Source organism: Notamacropus eugenii, chromosome 1, assembly GCF_028372415.1.
Source record: "Notamacropus eugenii isolate mMacEug1 chromosome 1, mMacEug1.pri_v2, whole genome shotgun sequence".
Classification (NCBI taxonomy): Eukaryota; Metazoa; Chordata; class Mammalia; order Diprotodontia; family Macropodidae; genus Notamacropus; species Notamacropus eugenii.
In genome coordinates, this window is record NC_092872.1 from 402,723,072 (window position 1) to 402,748,757 (window position 25,686).

Consider the following 25,686-nt stretch of genomic DNA (forward strand, 5'->3'; position numbering starts at 1 on the left):
CTTTACCTAAAGGTATTTATAAATTTAGTGGCTTTGCATTTGGGCCGGTTTTGCAATAGTCTTCAGAAATTGATTGTGGTAGAATTACAAATTACTTATAAAGGAAGTTTTAAGAAGTGTACTATTTTAGAAGTTCTGAACCGCTATTATCTGACCTTTTTGGTGCCATCCTCTAACATCAGGGTCAACAAAGTATGTCCTGTGGGCAAAATCTAGCTCAAAGCCTGCTTCTGTATAGCCTTTGAGATAAAAGTGATTTTTAAACTGTGACCTATAGGCCATGACCCTTACTTTAGAACAGAACTCTGAATAACTATCCCTTTTTTTAGTTCTGATACTAACTCTTGAAAAGGTAAAAATCAGTTTCTGCTGACTTTTTATCACTGCTGTATTTCTGTCATGATATATCCAAATGAGTTAAGTTGGCATTCATTTTCAATTCAACAAACATTCATTAGGCATTTACTATGCATTCAGTTTAGTTTATATGAGTGATAGACAAGGAATAAGAGACCCTCTAGGGAGTAGCCAGTCTGTCTGCATAGACAAGAAGTATCATACAATCAGAAAATAATGCACAGTCAAATGTCGGAATGTGTGGTAGGCACAATAAGTGGTCAAGAAATAATTGTATAATTAGAGCCTGCCTGTCATTTGAAATAAAGATTAACTATATTATTTAAGGGTCCTGTGTAAGCAATCTGCTATACTTATAACTGTTTTGTGAAAAATCAGTTCTGGAAAAATCTAAACCAATGAAATAGATTGAGGTACCTATTTGCATTACAAAAGCATTATTCATTTTACAAAAGGGTACACATTGGAGTAATGGTAAAGTGATCTGGCATATTTATGGACATGAAGTGCACACAGCTATTCAGGGGCACATTTGTCATCTAATTTTGTTCTGAGTTTATTTTTGAAATATTGTTTATATAAAATTCTGTGAAGCATTTCATTTTATATTCTGGTCACTGAGAATAAGTTATTTCTGTCTTGTTATTTATAAACAATAGAGTAGATAATCTTAACATCTTTAGGCCTCAGTTTCCTCATCTGTAAATTGAGAAGACTGAACATGATGACCTAACCTCTTTTCCCAGTCTGAATCTATGATCTTGTAACTTCATATATTAGAAAAATAACTCGCACTAATATTCATCTCTTACAATGATTTTAGGTTTTAATAACTGCTAAGTTGAAATAAAGCTGTTAGCTTCCATTTTCCTCTTCATGTCCCTATTACATTCTTCCCGCTATATTTTTTTCTTAATGATTTCTTGCCTCTTTTTATGAGCTTTTATATTCAGACATACCATAAAATATTTCCAAATGTACATGGTGACTTTTGAAGTGCCTTTAGCTCCTACTTGTACTGTCTTCAGTTAAGTTTTTTCATATATTATTTCTTTGTCATGCTCATTATTTTGGTTCTGTTTTATGAGATCAAATTAGAGTTGATGATGTCTTGTCCAATCAATTTCCCTTCACTAATAGTGTGAAGCAGGGCTGCATAAAAGGTTTGGTTTAATTTAATTTGTTTTATTCCGCTCTGCTATGTGATATCCCCAGAATGTACCCAACCCTGCAGGAAGTTTTCTACCTCAATTGCTCAGAGACTACACTAAGGTACATAGTGGACACAATGATTAAGGGTTATCTACTGATGACTATCACTATTTACAGGAAAATTGGATAAAATGTATGCTTCTGCCTTTCCTCCTTCTAGTTCTTATTTATTAAAACACAGTTTTTCCAAGGTATTAAAATTTGACACCTTTTTGAAGAACTCAGATCATTAACATTTTTTTATCAGCACAAAAGCAATTGATTTTGCCCTACCAAAATGGCTTTCTTATCTTTTCCAAGTATATTTTGAAAAAGCCAACATCAATGATGGCATGTTTTGGATATTGTGTATATGCCATGAATTATTCATAACCACTTAAAATTAGAGAATTTGATGAAATAATGGCTGAATTTATGTCTGTGTATTCAGATATAAAACTAGATGTTTTTTTTAATAGAAAATATTCTTCAGTCTGTAAATTTATCACTATGGCAGTATCTCCATTGCCTCTTGAAACTGAAATTGAAAGAATTTCAGTGGAAAGATTTATGATTTCAGTGTATTACTCTCAGCTACCAGTTCAAGATTCCAAAATCATTAGCTATTTTTGAAAAATAAAGTTTAAACTGTTTTCAGACTTCATTAATTAGCACCTTGAAAATCTTTGGGCAGTTTAATATGTTGGTACAGTAGATAGAATACCTGACCAGGAAGTCAGGAAGACCTAAGTTCACATCTGGCCTCAGACATTTGCTAAGCGTGTGACCCTAGGCAAGTCACTTAACCCTGTCTGTCTCAGTTTCATCCTCCGTAAAATGAGCGGGAGAAGGAAATGGCAAACCACTCCAGTATCTTTGCCAAGAAAACCCCAAGTGGGGTCAGCAAAGAGTCAGGCATGACCGAAATGACTCAACAACAACAATCACTTTAAATGTCAAGGAAACAAATACTTTGGAAAATATATAAAAACTAGCAACTTCACTCTGTCCTCCAAGATCTAAGCTTTTAAATAGATTATTATAGTCATCTGTTGGGAAGACTGACTTATCCTATACAGCTTTGCTTTTGAATTTGTTTTTTTCTGACATTCTTTTCTTTTTCTTCAATGTTAGGACGTCTTGCATGGCTGGTATACTTAGTTGGTACAGTTGTAGGAGGAAGACTAACTTACACTAGTACAGATGAACATGATGCAATGGATGGAGAATTATCTTGCCGGTAAGTGCTGAGGTAATTAAAAGAATGTCATATGCAAAATTAATATAGCCTTTTACCCTAAACCTCCTTCTTTTCCTCTTGAATTCTCTCATCCTGTGAATGGCACCACTGTTCTCTTAAGCTCTTTATGAAACTCTAGCATCTCTCTTGATTCTTCATTTTTCTTCTCCTCTTACAATTAATCAGTAACCCCATTATACAGATTCTACCTCCTTGATATTTATCTCATTTTTTTCCTTATCCTCACCAACCTATGCTTCAAGTATTATAATAGTTATAATAGAGACCTAATTGTCCTCCTTTGCTCTTTTCCCTCCTCTTATTATTTTCACTTGAATGTGTCTAATCACTTTATTGCTTAAAAATTATTAATGTCTCCTCACTGTCTATTAAAGTCCAAACTCCTTAAACTGTCGTTTAAGGGCTTCACTCAAACCAGTCCTCTGGTAGTTTAGAGTCAATATTGGAGCAAAATGAGACATTTAGAAAAAATTCAACAATTAGCAGAAGGAGATTTATTTATCTATAGTAGGAAGATAGGCAACTGGGCATTAAGAACCCTTTATCTTAGTGATGTATTTTAGTGAAGCTTCCTTGCTTGACTTTTCCTTTGTGATCCATTAAGGGTCCCTGGAGCTCCTCTTCACTGTTTTTGTATGCAGATGGCCATGAAGTGAAGGTAACAACCTGAGTCTTTAGTTCCCTACAGTAGCCAAGTTTGGGAGCAGCTGAGGATATATCATTCTTACCACTCCTTACCTTCAAGCCAAAAATCCTACTTATCCTTCAAGACCTTTCTCATTTGACCTGGCAAGTTTTTCTTGATATGCCCTAGGAAGAAAAGGATTTTCCTTTCTGGGAAATGTCATGGCACTTATGTACTTATATACTTAAATTCTATATTTCAGGGTTATAGTGTTAGAGGTATTTGTATACTTTTTATTACTGCCATTTATTTTAAACCACACATTCACTTCCAAATTTATCACTTCTCAATCCCCATCTAGTGAGCCCTGTCTTATAACAAAGATTAGGGAAGGAAAAGGAATAACAGAGCAGCTCAGCAAAACTCTGGCTGACATTTCATATCTTATTCCACACATCCCTTTCTCCTGAAATGAAGGGAGGGAGGCATATTGTTTCAGCTTTTCTTCAGAACCAAACTTGGTCATTCTAATTACACATTAAGTTCTGTGCTAGTGTCCATTATGTTTACATGGTTATAATTATAGTGTATAATGTTTTCACAGTTCTGGTTATTTCATTTTGTAGCAGTTCATATAACTTTTCTGTATTGCCTTGAATTCTTCATATTCTTCATTTCATCTAGCACAGTACTACTCATTCTATTCATTCTGTCTTTACCTTTTTTGTGAATATTCCTGGCATTGAGATCTCTAGATCAAACAAAATGAACGTTTTTGGGGTGTGTGTATATGTTTGTGTGTGTGTGTGTGTGTGTGTGTGTGTGTGTATACGTTCATTTGTGTTCTTTATGTCTTACCCAAACTGGAAATTCATTGGCCACTCACAGTCCTTCTCCCAATATTTAATTAGCACAGAAACTTTAACTTGCTTTAATTTTTTTTTTTTGACCTGAGTCAGTTTAGCCTACCTTAGGCAGCTTAGTAGCCCTCCAGTCTTGAGGGCGCACCATCCTGTCTCCAGACTTGGTGCAGACACATATCAACTTTAACCCCATTGCACCTCAAAATTCCTAAACACAAGCGATCCACCGCCATTTCTGGCCTTAGTTTTTTTTTAGCATAATTCCAAATTGCTTTCCAGAGAGAGTTGTAAAAATTCATAACCTTAGCTACAATGTATTAGCATGCTTGTCTTTTCATCATAGCCTCTCCAGTACTGTTTCCATGTTCTGATATCTTTATCTGTTTTCACAGTGACCCTCAGTTATTTTGATTTGGTGGCTCTTTACAATTTGAAGTTATTTTCCACTAGTCTGAAGTTCTTTTGTGAACAGTTGTTTGTTTGTTTTTTTAATATCCTTTGACCACTTATTTTTGGGGGATTGGCTCTTACTATTTGATATTTCTGTTAATTCTTTTTATGTCTTGGATATTCAGACCCTAATCAGAGATAACTAGTGCAAAGGGTGTTTTTTTTCCTGTTTTATAGTTTCTTGTATGCATATTTTATTTTCCTCACTTGATTGAAAACTCCTAAAGGACAAAGGTCATTAAAGAAATAAAATTTGTGTCTCCCTTAGCATCCAGCACAGTGTTCTGAACATAACAGGTACACTATTAAAAACTTGAATCAATGTAAGTCCTCTATTATTCCATGAAACTAATACAGCACAAACAAACCAGATCTATGAAGATGCTGTGCATCTGGATGGAAAGGAGGAAATATTAGCCAACCTCCACTTTCCCACCCTGTCCTCCAGAAGCTTCGTCAAGGATGTCAACCACTGAGATATTTGAAAATATTTGGATATTTGAATAGTTCAGTTTTCATCAGAATATTTAGCAGATTTCAGTATTCTTCCACTGAGTTAATGTCATGCCTAAATTGAACCCTATAGAATTTCTCTATGAGTAATTTGAGGTGTTTTCACACCCATTTTCATTTTTCTGTTTGATGTAATTTATATATGAATGATACAAATTGACTATTTGATATTTTCTTCAACTCAATATTTATAATGCCTTTGATATTATATTTGGAATAAAAGAATTAAAATGGATGATTTTCTTTTTTAGTTATTAGCATATTGGCAAATTAAATGCAAAATGTAATTTGACTCTTCCAGGTCTTTTAGAATAATGTTAGAAATTTAAGAAATTTCAAATAATTGTGCTTTCTCTCACAGTCTTTTTTGGTAATTATTTCATACTCTCCCCAACTACTAGATTGGAAGTTCCTTGAGAGCAAGCTCTATCTTATCCAAACCCCATAGTTCCACACCAGTGCTTAGGACAGTGATGTTCTCCTCAGAGGTTCTTAAGAGGTGTTTGTTGAACAAATGAGTGAATAATATCGAACTTTAATGGGGACATGAAACAGTGTTTAATGCTTGATTCCTTAAATAGTGCTTAATTACATAGAATAAGGAGAGGAAGAAAATGTGTTTCAGATAAACTAAATTATATCATAAATATAATTTTTAATTCATCTCCTTAAATAGCAAGAGACACTTTAGTCTTAAATTCAGTTTACTTCTTCACATTTTTGCTTTGTAGTAACCATATTTGTGTGTTTTATAATATTTGGATTCTATATTAAGGAATATCAGTTTTCTATTATCTTAAAAATGTAAATAATGTGTGAAGATATTCCAAGTCACTGAGCAAAATTTATGCACTTGATGTGTTATCTACTATTCATTTTTATATTGAACTTATCTACTTGCCAGAAGAATTCAGCCAATATTTAAAAGGATTTCACAATTAGCTTCTAAATGTCTATACTATTATTGAAGTATTTAAGCTGCCTGGTGTTATAATAATTATTTTGTAGTTCAAAGTAAAGTAATATTTTTCTCACTCATTTGATATTTCAATTTATGGAACAGTCTAATGCATGAGTCTTTCTTTATCACATTCCTGCCGTGATGCAACAAAACTCTGAGTAAAGAGAATGTGATAATGAAATTGATTATATTTAACTCTTTAACATTGTTGATAATCCAAAACAAATGCTACTTTTCTAAAGTATTTGAAGAACATCTGGTGAAGGACAATTTCTTCTTCTTTGTTTAGCAGGTGAAACTAGGAGCAGTTGAATGGAACTTTCAATGTAGCTAATTTTGATCAGGATAAAGAAAAACTTCCTAATAATTAGAGCTTTCCAAAAGTGAAAAGTGGTGTTGAGGTCTTCACTGAAAGTCCTCAACTGAAGATTGAATTCAACACACTTGAGTGTGTTGTTAGTGGAGCTTTTTGAGGGATTTGGATTAGATGGCTACTGAGGTCCCTTCCAGCTCTTGAAATTCTATACTTCTGTGTACATTATTTGGATGTAGTCCATAGTCATTTATTTGGATTTTCAGTGAACATTTACATTTTATTTAAAATTGTTGTGAACTGTGAACAGAATCATTAAAGGTAGTTTTAGAAAGTGATCCAGTGACTTTTTTTTGAACTGTTTCCTGCTCTTAAGTTGATGCTGGGGGAAAAAATTGCATAACCTCTCAGGCTATTGCATCAGCATAAGTCAGTTTTTCACCCTGCTACCTCTTTGAATTTTCATTCTTTGTGAATGTTAAACATGAAGAAAATATTGTATTTTGATTTGAAAGATCTCATCAGGCTTAGGTGTGAACAACAGCAAAGGACTGCAGGGATTGTTTGGGAAGTTGTTTTTTTTTTTAACATACTGAAAAACTTGAAAGCAAGTTTTGTTCTGGTTATTCTACCTGTGGAAAGTTTATAACTTTCAATTTTGTATTTTTATATCAATCAACAAGCACTTATTAACCTCTAACTCTATACCAGGTAGTGTAATGGGCATTTACTATAAAAATGGGGAAATGATTTATATGTAATAATTCTGAATAGAAAAAACCCTGGCTTACAGTGAACCAGTTTTCAAATTTGATATTTATCAGGTACAACTTATCAAATTATCAGTATGCCCAGGGTATGTACCTAATTAGGTAATCTCTTCCTATAAGTAACTTAATGTAGGAAGATTATAAGTTATTGCCATAGAAATAGCTCTTATGGTGTTATTTTTTTCAATATTTTACTTAAAAAATATTTTTATTTTATCTTAAGAGTTTTTCAGCTTATATCTTTGTTGGATGCCCAATTGCCTCGATGTAGTAATGAAAAAATAGAACTTGCAATTCTTTGGTTTTTGGATCAGTTTCGTAAAACATATGTGGGTGACCAACTTCAGCGAACCTCAAAGGTAAGTTTTTATAATTAATTTAAACCACTGTCACTTAAGATGAAGAAAAAGGTGCATGTAAATGTATAAAGGTGATTGATATGCAGAATAAGGAAAAGTTGCTTGCCTGATTTCTTTGGGAGAATACATTATGCATTGAAATTCAGGACCTTGAGGTATTGAAGATGATCTGTAGTTCATTTTCCTGATTTATGCTTGGGCTTTCCATTTTCTTTGAGGATTAGTGTGTAATCCATGAATATTTTTAACAGTTATATTCATTAAATAGTTAAGATTATTTTGAATGTTTTAATGGATTTTGTTATATTGTGTTATATTTCAAGGGTGAGAACACAAGATTTATTCTTTTAATAGTTCTGTTCCTTTGACAGTTACTCACTTATGTGGTTTGTACTTTATTTCTCACATTACTTGGCTTTTCTGCATGATAAATAGCAGCATCTTTGAGAAGTAGCAGTTAAATCACCTTAACTCTAAGGGACACTCATTGTCTAGATATTGTAAGAACAGCATCAGCAAGACCAGATTAATTGATCTTGAAGAGTATCAGAGGCATTTATATGAGCCCTAAGCCAATATTTAGTAGGTCTTGTGACATTGAGTAAGATGTGTCTGGGATTTTTTTCTTACTGGTGCAGTAATTCTTTTCAATACCTCTCTATGATAAGCAGTCCCAAGGATATTTTTATCTCTTTAAGATTTAGTTTGTGCTTTAGAAATGTCAGAGAATTTCTCACTTGAAAATTCAAGATATAGTTTTCATTATGCTGTTAGACATTTTCCCAAGGAATTTTAATGTTAACTTCAGTTCATCTGTGATTTTTAGACAAGAATGACTTTATTCTGAAGTGAAAAATGTATTTGTTGAATTCTCCTAGCATTGTTGTTTGAATCACTTCAACCAAATTTATCTGCAGTTTGACATGGCCTCTGCCCTTGTATTTTGAAACATCTTCGACTTTAGTTCATTAAGATTATTTTTCAGTATTTAATTGTCACTAAAATATACCATAAGAAAGGAATAGGACAAACTAGTAGCATGTATTTTTACTTGTCATTAAGACTGATTAGATTACATTAGACAGAAATGGAGATAAGGTACAAAAGTACATATACATGTGCCTTTCACTTTATTCCAAAGTTGTGTTCCTCAAAGATTAACTTGAAACTGAATTATGAGGAGAGTAAATTTTGTAAAGAGATTCCACATATATTATCTTATTTGATCCTCGCAAAGTGGGTATTGATATCCATTTTATAAATAAGAAAACTGAGGTGCACAGCTCTAGTGTGTGGTAGATCTATGACAGAAACCCAAGTTTTTTGACTCTAAATCTGGTACTGTTTTGTTAAACAACATTGCCAGATAAGTTGAATCTTGTAAATGCCCTAGAAAAGCTCATTTAAAGGAATCCTGTAGGAAATCCTTTTTATAAAATGAAGACTCTTGTTTATAACACCAAAATGTTGGTGCTAGGGACTATGCTAAGTGTTAGGGATATCACCAAAGATAAAACCAAAAATAGTTGCTGCCCTGAAAGAGCTTACTTCTTGTCATGAACAACTAGTATGCCTTTGTGAGAAAAAAGTAATCATGTCAAACAAATTTATTTTTCTTTGATGATGGCTTTTGTATGTTAAGGGAATCATAAAGTAACTGAATTTTGCTCTTGATTCTTCTCCTCATAGTTCACTAGATACTTGCTATATTAATTTTTGTAACAGAGTAAATTCAGATTGCAATAGACGCAATCTAAGGAAATTTAGTTAGTGGAGTACTGATGGACTTTGTTGGGAGATCAAGAAAGGCTTCATTCAAAAAAGGATGCCTCAACTGTGTCTTGAAGAGAAGGATTGTGAGGGAGGAGTGCATTTCAGACATGTGAGACAGCAAAAGCACAGAGACAGGAGATGAGATATTGTATGTGGAGAACAGAGAAGGCTGACTGGATTGCAGAGTTTCAGAGGAGGAGGCTAAATATATAGATTGGGGACAGGTTGTGAAAGGGATTAAAAGGTAAACTGAGAAGTTTATAATAAAGGAACAAGTGGAGTTGGTGGAGTAGAAATGTCATATGATCAGATTTGTGCTTAAGAAAATCAATTTTGCAGCAGTGTGTAGTATGATGGAGTGGAGTGGTAAGAAATGAGAGGAGAACAATTAAGAAGTTGTTATGATAATCAAGGTGAGAGGTGAATGAGAGCCTGCAGTTAGGTAATAAGTGACCATGTGAGGAGAGAGGAGTTTTGTGTGAGAGAATATGTGCAGGTACAAATGGCAACTGATCAGATATACAGTGAAGGGAGAGGGAGGAGTTAGGAATAATGCAAGGTTACAAACTTAGAAAATTGGAAGAATGATGATGTTTTCAACAAAAATGGGAAAGTTTGAAAGAGAGGAGGTTTTAGGAAAAACTATAATGAATTCAGTTTTAGACATTTTCAGTTTCTAATTTCTCTGGAACATACACTTTGAAGTGTCCAGTAGATAGTTGTTGATGTGAGACTGAATGGTAAGTCAAGTCAGGTCAACAAGCATTTATCCAGTACATACAATGTACCAGGAACAGGGCTAAATTCTGGAGATACAAAGAAAGGCAAGACAACTTCTGCCCTCAAGGAGTCAACATGTAAACAACTGTGTACAAACAAGATATATGCAGGACAAATTGGAGATAATATCAGGAGGAAGGCACCAGCATTAAGGCAGATTGGGATAGTCTTCTTGCAGAAGGTAGGATTGTAACTGACTTCTGAAGTAAGCTAAGGAAACTAGGAGGTAGAGATGAGGATGGAGAGAATTCTAGGCATGAGGGAGTGCCAGTAAAAAATGGACAGGAGAGCTTTAAAGGCCTAACAACAGATTTATATTTGTTCATGAAAGTAATGGTGAGCCTCTAGAATTTTTTGAGTAGAGGAATGGCAGGGTCACTTTGAGAGGTGAGTAGAGGATGACCTGGAGTAGGGAGAAGCTTGAAGCAAGGAGACCAACCATAAAGCTCTTATAATAGTCCAGGTGGGAGGTCATAACAGCCTGTACTTGGATGGAAGCAGTGTCAGAGAGATGTTGTGAAGGTAGAATCATCAGGACTTGGTAACTGGTGGGATGTGTAGAGTGAGATATCTCAGAGTAGAAACTGACTGGATATAAAGATCTATGAGTCATCTGCATAGGAATAATTTGAAACACATGGGAACTGATAAGGTTACCAAGAGAGAAAGTGTAGAGAAAGGAGGGCCTAGGACAGGACCTTGGAGAATGCCCACCATTAGGGAGTGCAGTATGGATGATGACCCAACAAAGAAGACCAAGGAGTGGTGAGACAGGAGAAAGTAGGGTCATGAAAACCTAGAGAGGAGAGACTATCCAGGAGAAGTGGGTGGCCAGCAGTGCCAAATAGTTCAAGAAGTTTGAGGACTGAGGAAAGATAAGACTTGGCAACTAAGATTGTTGATTACTTTGGAGAGGGCGATTTCTGTTGAGTAATGCATTGGAAACCAAATTACAAAGTACTGAGTGAGTAAGAGGAGAGGAAGTGAAGACATTGAACACAGAGTTCATTTTTCAAGGAGTTTAGCTGATAAAGAGAGGAGAGATACAGAATGATGACTTGAGGGGATAATATGGCCTAATGACTTTTTAAGACTAGGGAAGACTTGGGCATGTTTGAAGGCAGTAGACAAAGAATCTGGATAGGGAGAGGTTGAAAATGAGTGAGAGAGGATATGAATCAAGTTTCTGCTGGGAAAAATGGGAGGGGAAGGGGTCAAGCAAGGTCAATAGAACTTGGATGAAAGTCATTAGAGGCCTTTAATAAGCAAAGCCTGATCTCTTGATAAACAAATAAAATTATTTTAAAATTTAAAATTTTAAGACCTCTGTTTTCATCATTATTAGTACCTGTACTTTGCCTTAACAGACAATCTTTATAACTTTCATTGACAAAAGACAAAACTCTTCCTTGTGCTCAAGTGTCTAGTCATGGGCCTTTCAGAGGTTAGCTAGTCTCATCTTTGAACTGGCTAGAGTGATCCCTACCAGTATCACCTTCAAGAATCCATCTCTACTCTAATGTGAACCATCTGATATCTTGTAGTAGAGGCAACAAGAGATTGACTAAGGGTTTGATATGTATTTTGACAAGGTAAGCAAAGGATTTAGCTTTAAGATTTAGCCTTCTGTTCCTCTGAGAACTGGGGATATAAGTCATTTAAGGTCTTTAAGCACAGAGTATATAAATAACAAGTAGCTACTCTTTGATTATTCTCTGGTTTCATTGCTTTTAGTTTTCATTACATTGTTCTTTTAGAGTAAAGTTAGAGGTAAATATATTCCTTTTTAAAATAATAAGCAGCTTCACAGAGGGGATTAACAGCCTTAGAATCAGGAAAACCTGGGTTCAAGTTCTGCCTCTGATATAAGTGTGTATATGCATATATACACAGACACGTGTGTGTGTGTGTGTGTGTGTATGTGTGACTTTGAACAAGAGACTTAGTCTCTCAGTGCCCCAGAAAGCTAAGGCTTTAAGTTACAATCAGTTACTTTCATTATTGATGAAAGGAGTTTTCTTACCAGGAATTCCCTACATTAATGAAATAATTTGGTCTGAACCAAGAATAAATGTTAGGACTTTATTTTTGGGAAGCAGATATTTAATAGAGTTGGGGGGAGGAACAGAAAACCAGGTTTATCACTTTGCAACTTGCAATGTAAACTATTATTTAAATGCTTGTGCAAATGACTAAAATTGGTGAAGTATTCATTCAACTAGTTCAGGTCACAATCTAGATCTTTAGAGAAAGGAGTATCCCAAGGAACAAGGTTACTGATGTATATATAAGCTGGCCAAAGATATTAGGAAGAAAGCAGTCCAATGCCATTAAATTAAGTAATGCTTACCTTTGAATAACTGATCATTCCTTTACACTCCCATAGGTATTTTCATTTTTAAGAGAAACTGCTTGCTAACCAAGATGAATATTGACTTGATGGAATTTCATGCAGTATAACAGTGAAGTGATAAATTTACTTAGCATAAAGGTAGATATCTTGGCAAAGGAAGTCGTTCCGTAGGTTAACTAACTCTTTTTGAATGTTTGCCTTTGGCAAATTGCTCTAAACTCTTCACTTTTCATAGCTTCTTATGTTGTTCCACTTTTAAGTCTACAGTTTCTCTCAATTCCAAGCCTCATACTGGAGTTGCAGTATGGGGGACTGCTACTATTAGCTTAAAATTGGGAAATGACAGTGGGTACCCATGTAAAGGGTCAAATAAACAGGCCTCTCCTTTCTAACAGTCTGGCCCTTATAAAGACTTAAATGTAAACATTATCTATGAGCAATCTGTGGAAGTAATATATGAATAAAATCTATGCTGTAATTTCACAAGTTTATATTTAAAATACACTCATCGCCCCCTGAATAGCAGTATTTATTTCATTCATTTGTCTTATTCCTTCTTTTTGTAGCTGCCTATTAAATATCCAAATTTCATTTTGTGATACAGTAATTACTGTACCTATTTTCCAGCTTCTTTCCTACTGTTGAGTACACATATAAAGCAGCAGATGGCATTCTCTCCCTACAGTTGTAAAGCTTTTTTGGTACAGTATCTGTAAATTCAGGAGAAAAAGACCTAGATGTTGAAAGAAAACAGTCTGTCCCATAAAATAGTTCTTCCACTCTACCATTCCAATTATGCAATCTCTCATCATAGCCGAAAGAATGTATTTATTACTTGGTTTCCAAATATTTGGAAATGTTCCATTTATATTGGTGAAATGCATCTTGGCATGGAAATTCCTAATTAAGGAAGATAGTATAGTTATTTAATGCATACTGAAATCTCCTCTTTCAAGTTTGAGTTAAATTTTTTCTCTTCAATTTCCCTATATTTCCCTAAATTATTCAAAATTTTTCAGTCAAAAGACTGAATGTGAGAATGTGGGAAATATATGTGGGAAAAAACTAGATAATTCGGTTTATCTTTGCTGTGTGTTTGATACATAATACTTTCCATGTTCTTCCAGATTTCTGGACCCTGCTGGGAAAGCTTTAAGAAGCTTTTAACTGGGCACTTTTGTGACTGACTAGTAGCACATGGCATTCACTATACAAATATTTTATAAAAGATAGAATAATATTTAACCATCACTTTTTTTCTATATGGTTTTTGGTTTATCTTGCTGTCCAAGTTGGTTTTTAGAGTGTTTATTTAAGGACTAGAAAGTCATTTTTCAGACAAGCATGATCTATGCTTATCAGTTTATGACCAGGAAAATGTTAGGGAGTGTCTCAACTTATGTTATATTATTTATGTCGTATCATATCAGGTCCTATCATATTATATTTTTACTCTTAAGAAAACCAAACTTAAACTATAGAACTTAGGAACTTCTTAGGAAGTTCTTAGGAGAATCTCAACTTGTAAACAGACAAATCGGGGTGATTATACTATTTAAAAATGTTTATTTTTACAAACAGAATGTCTAAGTGAAATTAAAATTAAAGTGTTCACTGCTGATCAGTAATCACCTAGAAATTAAGATAAGCCAGGCCGAAATTATAATGTAAATTGTGGGAAAATATGTTACATGGGAAATTTTGACTTAAAGAATTGTCAAGGCATTTATCATGTTCCTGCTGGGTGCCAGGCACTGAAGTTTATTGAACAGGAGAATGACATGGTCAGACTTGTGTTTTGGGAATATCAATTTAAGAACTATGTGGAGGATGGATTAGAGAAAGGAAAGATTTGAGGCAGAGACCATTTAGGAAGCTACTAAAGCAGGAGGTGATGGAGATCTAAACTAAACAATGGGTCATGTTAATGGAGAGGTGATTAGCGTGAGAGATTTTGTAGAGAATGAATCAGTAAGACTTGTAGAGTGAGAGAAGATGAGATAAGGAGGACAGCTCCAAAGTTGTGAACTTGCATAACTGGAAGGATGGCATTGCTCTTGATAGAAGTAGACTTTCATTAAGAGGAGTGGGTTTGGGAGGAAAGATAAGTTCCTTTTAGACATATTGAGTTTCAGATGTCTGTGGGACAATCCAAATTCTCACTAGGGAGTTAGTGATGGGGCACTGACTCTCAGGAGAGAGAGGAGGACTTGATATCAGATCTGAGAGTCATGTCCATAGAGAAGGTTATTTAAACCATTTTTTTTGTAAAATGAGGCTCACCTGTACTTCTAGGCCTATTCTGGTCATTTTGCTATAACACAACATAGTTGTTCTGAGAAAAGCATCACATTATGCAAAATTGTGCAGTAAAACCACAGAGGTAATAAGGAAAATGCCATCGGGCACAACACTTGAAAACTTTGTCAACACATTTAAAAAAAAAGAACCTAATAAACAATGGTGCACAATTTTATACATATTAAATGGTTAAGAAATACATAAATACTACAATAAAAAGTGGTCGTGTGCTTGAACTGGGGCTGCTGCTCAGCCTGTACCCTAGGCTATCTAAGCAAGTTGGGCAGGTCACAAGTCCTTGCCTTGGTGAAAGGGAGGGAAAGGGAGCTGGACCACTTCTCTACTCATAGCTCCTATTGCACCAGAAGATATACAACAAATATGGCACTTTACTTTGACAAAGATTAGAAGTTCAATTGTTGAAGTCGATATCAGAAGGGTTGTGAGTTACTGTGAAGTGGTATAGTTTTCTTTCTGCATTCTCACTGTTTTTCAAGGAAGAAATGATACGGAAATAAACTCAAAATTTGAATTATGCTCAAAATGTTCTCTAATCTATCCATTGCAATGGAACAAATTTATGTCTTTGAAACATGCATTTTAGCAGAATTGACTTTCCATTCTTAAGATAATTTTTGGAATTGCTTGACTTTTTATTTTATTGATATTAAGATTCTTTAAAAAAAAGAAAACCTCTTAAAGTCTGCCCTCTCTGTTAGAATATAGTTTATCCTTATAAAGTGCCTTCTGATTGTTTATTTGCAGCTACCTTCTTATTTTTTTCTCTTCATTTGCATATTTGTATTTCAGTATTCCTTTTTAGCTCTGCTTTTTTTTTTAATCTGGGATATTTGAAAATCTTCTATTTTATTAAAGGCCCATTTTTTTCCTTGTAGATGATACTCATTTTTTCTAGGTCAATTGATTCTTGGTTCTAGACCTTGGTCTTTTGCCTTTTGGAATAGCTCATTCCATGTTTTCTTCTCCTTTACAATGACAGCTGATATATGTCATGCAGTTTCTGTTATGATTTCTTAATAAGGGGGTTGTAGTATTTTGTTGTGTCCAAAAGTTCTGGATTTTGGCAATGACATTCTGGAAGTTTCAGATGAGCAGTGGATTCTTTCTATTTTCATATTGCCCTTTTGTTCTAATATGTCTGACAAATTTTAATTTTCTTTAATGATTTCTTGAAATACAATAGACAATTTTTTTGTCTTAGATTTCAGGTAATCTTTTGATTCTCCTTGACCCATTTTCCAGTTCAGTTATTTTTAGTATGTCTTACATTTTCCACTTATTTTCTCATTCTTTTCATTGTGTTTTAAGAATCCTTTAATTCATTAATTTCTTTTTAGTCCATTTTGATTTTTAAGGAGTTTGTTGCTAGGTTAAAGTTTTGTACCATTCTGTTAAGCTGTTAAAGATTTTCTTTTCAGTTCTCTCCATTTCTGTCATTTCATTTATATCTTTTTTAAACTCTTGCATCATTTCTTTGAAGAATTCTAATTACTTCTGGGCACAAGGTGGTTTTTTTTTTTCCTTTGAGGTTTAGAATATAGATGTTTTTGTTATTTTCCTCTTCCAGGTTTGTGCCCTGGCATTATAAAAGTCTTTTTTTGTTTTTTTGTTTTTCATTTTGGTTGCTGAGGCCTCAGGAATTGAGTTCTGGATTCTCCCCTACTTTGAGGATCAAATTGAGTTGAGGAGATCTCCTTTACCTCAGTGATATTTTCTTTAGATCTTTTCCTTTACCTTGGACCTACATCCCAATATTTTTACCTCATTTTTTACCTTATTCATATGGATGAGGATACGGAATGGACCTGGGGGTGCTGATTATAAATCAGTCTTAAAATGTGGCTCTTATTCATGCTAACAATACACACAAAATTCAATGTAGTTTATTAAATTCTCTTCCCACACAGAAAAACCCCAAACTTTTAGAGTAATCCAGAATGTTTGCTTCAGAGTGTTTTACCTGAGCTATGTTCCATTAAGGGTACCAGCTGGGAGTTTGGATTTTTATTTTTTAATTAATGCTGATATTTAAATCATTGGAGCTTCTGTAGCACTAAAAAAAATTGAAATGCCAAAAGAAAGAATTTTAAAAGATTTTCAAAATAGAAATATTATACAAACAGATTGTTTGTAACATATTTTGCCTTTTGTTACATTTAGGAAAGTATAGGTTTAAATAAGGTAATGCAAATGGAAAAAATGTTCATTTAGTTTACTCTAATTCTATGATGAATTTCTCCCCCCTTTTTATAATTATTGCAATTTAATTTTGATATTTATAGTATTTTTATCAACCTTAGAAAAACATAAAAATGATGAAAATGCGTAAGGCAAAGATCTGCAGTTCTATAAGCATGCTGTTGTTAGCCCATGAGTAGACGTGTGTCACATGGCCACTGCATATAGACAAAGAGCTTTGTTGAAAATTGACTTAGAGGTTATTGGGCTATATCACATTTTGTAATGTTTTAAGTGATCTGAAAATCACTAAGTGCTGCAAAGGCCCTTTCTTTGAATCATGGAACACCAGAAGAATCTGTGGAATGTTGAAAAGTTCCATATTCCTTTTTTTTTTTTAATCTTAGATTTTATTTTTCGTTCTGAGAGGGGAGGGCTTCAGGGATGTTGTTCACTGACTGGCCACGATTTTTGTTCAAGGTCTCGGTGCCTTAGGTCTCAGTGGCATTGAGATAGGTAGATGGTCAGGTAGCTATCAAGGGTGCCAGGGTTTTTCTTTCCTATTTTGCCTCTTTCTCAAAAGCTGGAAACATTTTTATGTGACTTTTGAGAAAGTATTGCCTGGTAAGAACAATGAGATTTGAAATAAAGACTAGAATAAAAGTCAGGTGATCTTGCTTCTCCTTTCTGTAATGAGATTAATTGCACTATACCAGGAAAGCCTCAATCAAACAAGTGCTTGTACTGAGCAGAACCTTGATCCCTGCTCTAGGCTCCAACTGAAGCCTCAGACATGGCCTTGAGAGAATGAAGAACCATCTATTTATCTTTCATCATGTCCCAGTGCAGAGCTTTGGGGACACTGAAAGAAAGAATCCCTGCCTTCATGAAGCTTGCATTGTAGTGAAGGAAGTTAATGCAAGGAGTGGAAAGGGGTGTTTTGTTCTGGTAGGTGGGAAGAGGGGAATTATGACAGGGAGAAAATAACCTGAAGTGACAACTGTAGCCTTTTATATACAACTATAATATACTGTTTCCACTGAGTTTTCTTTATGTAGTTGCTTTTTAAAAGGATTTAAGTCATAATGCAGAGCTGGAAGGGACATTATAAGAAGTTTATCAAACAATATGTAAGGTGTTAATTGTTCATGATAGCCAATAGGTACAAAAGGAATTTTAAGAATGAGAGAGCATGATGGTTTAGTGCCAATAAGGAATGCTTAACAAAGGAGACAGGATAGGCCTTAAAATACAGTTGGAAGTTAGAGGAATAGACAGAAAATGAGGAGAACATTTCATGTGGGGAGACTTCATGCTTGGAGGCTCTGAGGCTTGTACTCATGTTATGTCAATCAGGTAATCACTGTGAAGAGTTTTCAGCAGTAGGGGAGTGGACTCCTAACTTAAGGTACTTTAGCTTGTTAATGACATTTATAGCTCTCCACAGTTTCTTATACTTGCTACCCATAGCACATAGTTTTTCAAACATCTTGTGAGACTGGTGATCTAACTATAATTCTTATTTCTTTATTTAACTACTTTAAAGACCTTAGTCTTTTTATTTCGTGATGAATTAAAAATTTATCAAGTTCTTCTAATAGCAGCCTTGTTAGTCTTTGCTATTTGGTTTCTCTAGGTCATGTGGAAGACATTCTGTTCCTTTTTGAATGAAAAAGAGAGTCCTTAAGGTGCTGTCAGCTTTCTGCATGATTCTTTTATCTTTTTTGAAAAATCATTTCCCGTCTTCTCGGTAATGGTTAACGCTCAATATATGCACATTTCTAGCATCTATTGTATCTGCTCGGTAACTCATTTTCCCAAAGGAACGTAAGAATGACTTATCCAAAATAGACAAGTTGATGTTAAGTTAAATAATATCTAAAACAGAGCTATTTGAAGAAAATCCACATGATCATATTAAAACCATTCTGTTCAAACATTGTCCTGACTTTGGCATTATAGTAATAAACGGGTGTGCAAAACTTGAATGCATATTCAACTAATTCTGCTAAGATTCATTCATACTATTTATAATCATTTCAAATATTAACATAGTTAAAAATATTTTGTTTTCTTTGATTATTGTTTTAATATCTGTGCATGAAATAGAAAGGCACAAGGCAGGATTCTTACTAATTCTTTTTCAGGGATTCTGTTTCTGTAGAGTACATAGAATGGTTCCTTTTTTCCTCAGGTACTACTGAATATCTTTTCAGTATTACTTATATAAATTGATTATCTACTAATACTAATTGGTTAGTTTAGAAAAGCCCAACTCAAATGCCACCTATACCACAAAACCTTCCCTGATTCTGCTGATGGCACTGTCCTTCCCTCCTTAAAACTCCCATAGTACCTTGTTTTGCAGTTTTCTAATGTACTTATCACATAGTACTACCTATACTTAACTATCCTATTCCCTAAGTGAGGCAGCAGACTCTTAACTAAACTATGTATCTCTCCTAGTACCTATTACAAACAGTACTTTGCACACAGTAAATACTTAATAAAGGTTTGTTGAATGAATGAATGAAAGAAGTTTGTATACATGCACATTGCACAAAGGATAATACAGTATAGTAGAAAGTATACTGGACTAAGTAGGAGTTTGTAGACCAGGTTCTAGTCCTAGTTCTGCTGACTACTAGCTTTGTGACCTTCAACTCACAAGTTTACTAGGACGCTAGACAGTGCAGTGAATAGAATGCTAATCCTGGAGTCAGGAAGACCTGAGTTCAAATCTGGCCTCAGACACTAACTAGTTGTGTGACCTGGGGCAAGTCACTTAACCCTGTTTGTCTCAGTCTTCTCCTCTGTAAAGTGAGCTGGAGTAGGAAATGGCAAACCTCTACAGTATCTTTGCCAAGAAAACCCTAAATATGGTTAGCAAGAGTCAGACATAACTGAAACAGCTGAAATAACTTCTGTAGGCCTCAGTTTTCTCTGTCAAATAAGGTGGTTTGGAATGGATGATTGCCAAGGCTGCACTCAGCTGTAGTATTGTATGGTTAAACAAATCCAAAAGGTGGTTTCAGATGCCAGTGTGATACAGTACCATGGTAACACATTTTCTACAAATAAATTCTTTACTGTTAATATTTATAAATGTGATAGTTTGTGCATTTTGTATAGGATTACCTCACTAACCATGGGATGTTATTTATCTCATGGCAAATTAGTATTTGAAGACTAAATTCTATGATCCCAACAATCCTTATCATGTAACCAGATTTTCCATTAATTTAAAAAATATTTTCAAGAAGTGATATTTTTAAGGCATTTTTTTCTCCATTTTTGTTTTTTTTTACTTTTCTTTGGCAGTGCAATGTCCAAGAAGAAAATTTTACTGATTATGCTTGTTTGTTAAAATACGATATGTAGATGTATTTTTCAACATGCTTATAATGTTACTTTAATGGTGATAGCAATTTCAGTCAGTCAGTTGATCCTGGTCACTCGACCTTTTTGCCTCATTTAATAGTAGACCATTATAGAGTGTGTTCCTTATAGTTATGCTTTTTAGCTATATGAGCCCTCATTTTAAGTTGAGTAATTTTAGAGACTAAACTGACTCTTGAGATGATTGTTTTATATGCTTATGCTTATGAGAAGCCTTACTGATGTCAAAGGGATCTACAGACTGAACATATTTAATGTTTGTTTTATCAAGCTTTCTTCCTCTAGTGCCATGTCACTTAACTCCAGGTATATTCAAACCATATCAGTGTATGACATGTTGTCCTACCGTATCAGTTTATGTTGACAATTAATTTGGATCACTGCATGGGCACACATTTTTGAGTAATTCCCCTTGGAACTGCAAGATTTTAGCCAAATGGAGGATAAATGAGCATACACAAGAAGGCTTCTTTAGTGTTCTAATGATTAATGATAGCTTAACACTTTTGAATGATGAGCATTTTTCAGAGCTGCTAAAAAAATATACTGTTTTATTTAATTACAAGAAAGTAAAGGCTCTTTACACTGACAGGTGGTGGAAATTAGCAGGCAGTTTTGAAATTGTGCTGTGCGCTAGAAATTAGATCTCATTTTAATTCAGCTTTTCTCAACTAGTAAATGAGGTTAATGCCATACATATTCAGCTGATATGGATGAAGAAATTGATATAAAGTAGATCAACATAGCTACAGGGCTAGATTAATTTATAGGTAAAGAGGCAGTGATAAATGGACATAATGTAGTAGTGGTCACTAAACTCCTCAGCCTTCAGGGATTCACTAGTGTTAGTTGCTCATTAAAGGTATTGTCGGGGTGCATCAAATAGAAATTTGAAAAGGAATAGCCAACTAACCCCTAATTATCAAAATACAGAAAATACTAATTATGCCTTAATTAGCTTTTCTTTTAATGTACTGAAATTTGTTACTTTTTGTGTGGCACAAATGGATAGTTATATCAACAATAAATAGGTTGTTTTAATAACTTTCTTTTACCTCTGGGAAAACTGCACTCCAATTTTTAATATGCAATAATGCTTCCTCTAGCCTGTAGGAGATGAAAATTATTAAGTAGCTTTATTTTTTTGAAGATTTTACAGCAGCTTTGGGAAGAATTATTTCACTGTGCATCAATTATTTTTAATTGAACTGAATATTTTTCAGATTGCATGAAATGCCTCTCATTTCAGTTCAGCAGCTAGTTTGTTAAGAAAGCATCATAATGAGAAGTGGGTGTAACCTCACTGTTACATTACAATATGAAAAGATACTTATTTTAAATTACTGAAAGGAAACATGTTAAAGGTGTTCACCATTTACATACATCTATTTGAAAATTATACTTTATGTTTTTGATACATGGATCATGATATTTTTCACAGTTTAGTGATATATCCTAATTGCATGGTTGAGAAAGAATTCCTATATTCCAGAACTATTATGTTTCTGAGCCGTAAAAAGGAAGTTATCTCATGAGCTGCATGAGCTCTTACAGGCCATCAAGTCCAGCCCCTTCATTTTATGATATGAAAGCTGAGGCATATAAAGGTAAGTGACTTTCCCAGGTCATACAACTAGTACCTGTCTATGGTGGGATTTGAATCTGGGTTTGCCTCATTCTAAGTCCTATGGCATGTCTACTACACCATGCTAACAGCTTCAAGAGATAATAATGTGTGTATTAGAGAATTCTGGGGAAATAGGGTTGGACAGGTAGTGTAAAGTCAGATTACAATGGGCCTCATAAAGTTTAAACTTAGGCTAGGAGATAGGAAACCACTGAAAGTTTTTTAGTATAAAATTGGAATACTAATTGAAGTTATTTTAAAGAAGAAGAGTCAGAGAGTTATATGAAAGATATATGGGGAGGAGGAGGGCAGAGGTATCCCATTTGGGGTTAGAGAAGCCTAGAGTCAAGGATACTAGCTGAAGCTAGGGCAGTGTTCCAGCAATGAATTACAAGAGCTGAAACTAGAGTAATGGCTGTGAACAATGAGAAGAAAATAATATATAGAAGATAACTCTGAAAAGAAGAGTTGGTGATTACATTAAATGAAAAAGTTTTGCACAAGCAAAACCAGTGCAGCTAAGATTAGAAGGAAGGCAAAAAAATTAGAAGGAAGAGGAGGAGGGAAGTGGGGAGAGGAATTTACAGAAGTTTCTCTGATAAAGGCCTCATTTCTCAAATATATAGAGAACTGAGTCAAATTTATAAGAGTGCAAGTCATACCCCAATTGATAAGTGATTGAAGGCCATGGATAGTTTTCAGCTGAAGAAATCATAGCTATCTATAGTCATATGAAAAGTGCTCTAAATCATTACTGATTAGAGAAATTCAAATTAAAACAACTCTGTGGTATTACCTCACACTTAACAGATTGGCTAATATGACAGAAAAGAAAAATGACAAATGTTGGAGGGGATGTGGGGAAATTGGGATATTAATGCATGGTTGGTAGAGTTGTGAACTGATCCAGCCTTTCTAGAAAACAATTTGGAACTGTTCCCAAAAGGCTATAAAACTGACCTAGCGATAGGACTACTGTGTCTGTATCCCCAAGAGCTCAATGGAAAAGGAAAAGGACTTTTATGTACAAAAATATTTATAGTAGCTCCTTTCGTGGTGGCAAAGAACTGGAAATTGAGCGGATGCCCACTGAACAAGTTCTAGTGTAGGATTGTGATAGAATACTAGTGTGCTATGAGAAATGACAAGACTTACATGAACTGATGCAAAATGAAGTGAGCAGAACCAGGAGAACATTGTACGCATCAGCAATATTGTACTATCTTCAATTGTGAATGACTTAGCTATTCTCAGCAATACAGTGATCTAAGACAGTTCTGGACTCATGATGAAAAATGTTATTTACCTCCAGAGAAAGAACTGAGTCTGAATATAGATCAAAGCAAACTTTTTTAAAATTGTCTTTTGGTGGGGAGGGGAAGAGTCTGTGTCTTCTTTCACAACATGACTAATACAGAAATGTATTTTCATGACTGTATGTGCGTAACCTATATCAAATTGCTTGCCTCTGAATGGGGAAGGGAATGAGGGGGAGAGAAAATTTGGAACTCAAATTTTTTTAAATGAATCTTTAAATTTTTTTACACGTAATTGGAAAAAAAGTAAAATATTCAGGAAAAAAAGAAGTGTTGGTATAACTTAAGAGTTGATTGGAATTAGGGGATGAAACAAAGTGATGTGTCAAAGACAATTTCCAGGTTTTGAGTTTTTTGACTAGGAAATACAGTGGTTGATAGAGAAATTAGAAAAGGTGCTAGTTTTGCCAGGAAAGAAGAATTTGGTTTTAAGTAAGCAACATGCTATTGTGAAAAATGCATTGCGTGAAAATTTAGTAGAACTGATCTGTTATGCCAGTTTTCCCATAACTGGCTTTGTGATTGGACAGATTATCTTACCTCTCTGGGTCTCAGTTATTTTAGACAGAATCATCATCATCAACATCATCACTCATATGGATTCACTTAGCACTTCTGTCTCCTTTTTGAATATCCAATGACAGCTTCTGCCTGAAGTGATTATAGAAATGTGCCCAGTAGGGTTGGATAGCACTACTTTTATTCAGCCCTATAAACTTTATTATTCAGTATATTAAGGACTTAAAAATCAATTATTAAGTCATTAGATTCAACAATCACTTACTACTTTTCAGGTGAGCCCAACTTAAAGAGAGTTAAAAAAATAATCTAGCATTTATTAAGTGCCTACTATCTGCAGTGTACTCTACTAAGCATCAAAGACACTAAGGTTAAAACAGGAACAAGCAATTCAAATCGTAGCCTGCATATAGGTCCTGAAACCATCTGGCAGAGGAGGGAAATCATTTCCTTTTTGTAGGTCAAGTGAGAAAATTTTACTTGAATGGGAGAAAGGGTTAAACCTATACCATATGGGTATCGTCTGAAAGAAATGCTTCGCTTAGAGAAGGAGGGGTGTGGGGGCAGCTAGTTTTGAATATTTAAAGCATTGTCTAAAAGGAACTAAACTTAGTTATTTTACTTGGTTCCAAAGAGCAGAATTGAGGATAACAACAAGAAGCTGCAGAGGAATGATTTGAACCATATATGAGTCCAATATTTCCTAACAACTCAACCTGTCTGAACGCAATTGAATGCATTGGCTTTAAGAAGGGTCAAATTTCCCCTCTCTGGAGGTTGGATGTTATAAAGGATGTTATAAAGATGGTTCCTGTTTAAGTATGACTTGGAATAGATAATCTCTGAGGTCACTTGTAACTTGGAATCTAGGATTCTGTGAGTTTAGAATTTAGAATGAGAATTAACTGTTGCTGGCTTTAAGTATGCATGATAACATGGATAATAGAAAGGGACTTCTGTTGTCATCTAGTCCAACCTGTACCTGAACAATAATTTCCCTATACAGCATTTGGGCAAATTATTTGACTTTTCTGGTCCCCAGTTTCCTCAGCTACAAAATGTCTGAATGACCTCCTAAAGTCTTTTTAGTTCTAAAATCTATAAACTCTGAACTCTCTGATTAAAGATCTCCAATTAAAGGGGGACTTAGTATTTCTTGAAGCAGTTCATTCTGCTTTTGAACAGTTGTAATTGTTAGGCAGTTTTTCTTTGTCATCTAAGTCTTCCAGCTATAATTTCCACCCATTTTTAAAGTTCTGGCCTCTTTGACCAAGAAGAACAAATCTAAGTCTGTCTTTGATATGACAGTCCATAAAATATTTGAAGATAACTTTCATGATCCCGGCCTTACCACCTAATTCCCCCCACCCACCCAGAGCCCTCTCTTTTCCAGGCTAAATATCCCTACTTCTTTCAGCCAGGGCTTGTGTGATAGGTTGTACATTCATCCATTTCTTGACTACCTCTCTGAGATGCACTCAGCTTTGTCAGTAGTCTTCTTAAAACATGACATACGGAAATGAACACAATATTCCAGACATGGTCTGTCCAGGACAGAGGACAGCAAAACTATCAGCTCCCTTATTCTCAATGCAGCCTGAAATCATACTACCTATTTTTACTGTCATGAAATGTGTGCAGTTGACTCCTATTGTTCTTAATCTGCCAAAAACTCCCAAATGTTTTTCATATGAACTCTTCTCTAGACTCACCTCCATCTTGAAACTGAATCTTTGAATTCAGCCATAAAGCTTAG

General features: G+C 34.6%; 1 protein-coding gene across 2 annotated transcripts in view; it reads left to right on the forward strand.

The window, feature by feature from the left end:
- Positions 1 to 25,686, forward strand: part of RANBP17 (RAN binding protein 17) — a 331,100-nt gene that overhangs the window by 77,854 nt on the left and 227,560 nt on the right. For both annotated transcript variants that reach the window (XM_072630957.1, XM_072630955.1), the window contains exons 13-14: positions 2,683 to 2,788; positions 7,528 to 7,663. In XM_072630957.1, the coding sequence (XP_072487058.1) occupies positions 2,683 to 2,788; positions 7,528 to 7,663 (242 nt within the window). The remainder of the gene's footprint in view (positions 1 to 2,682; positions 2,789 to 7,527; positions 7,664 to 25,686) is intronic.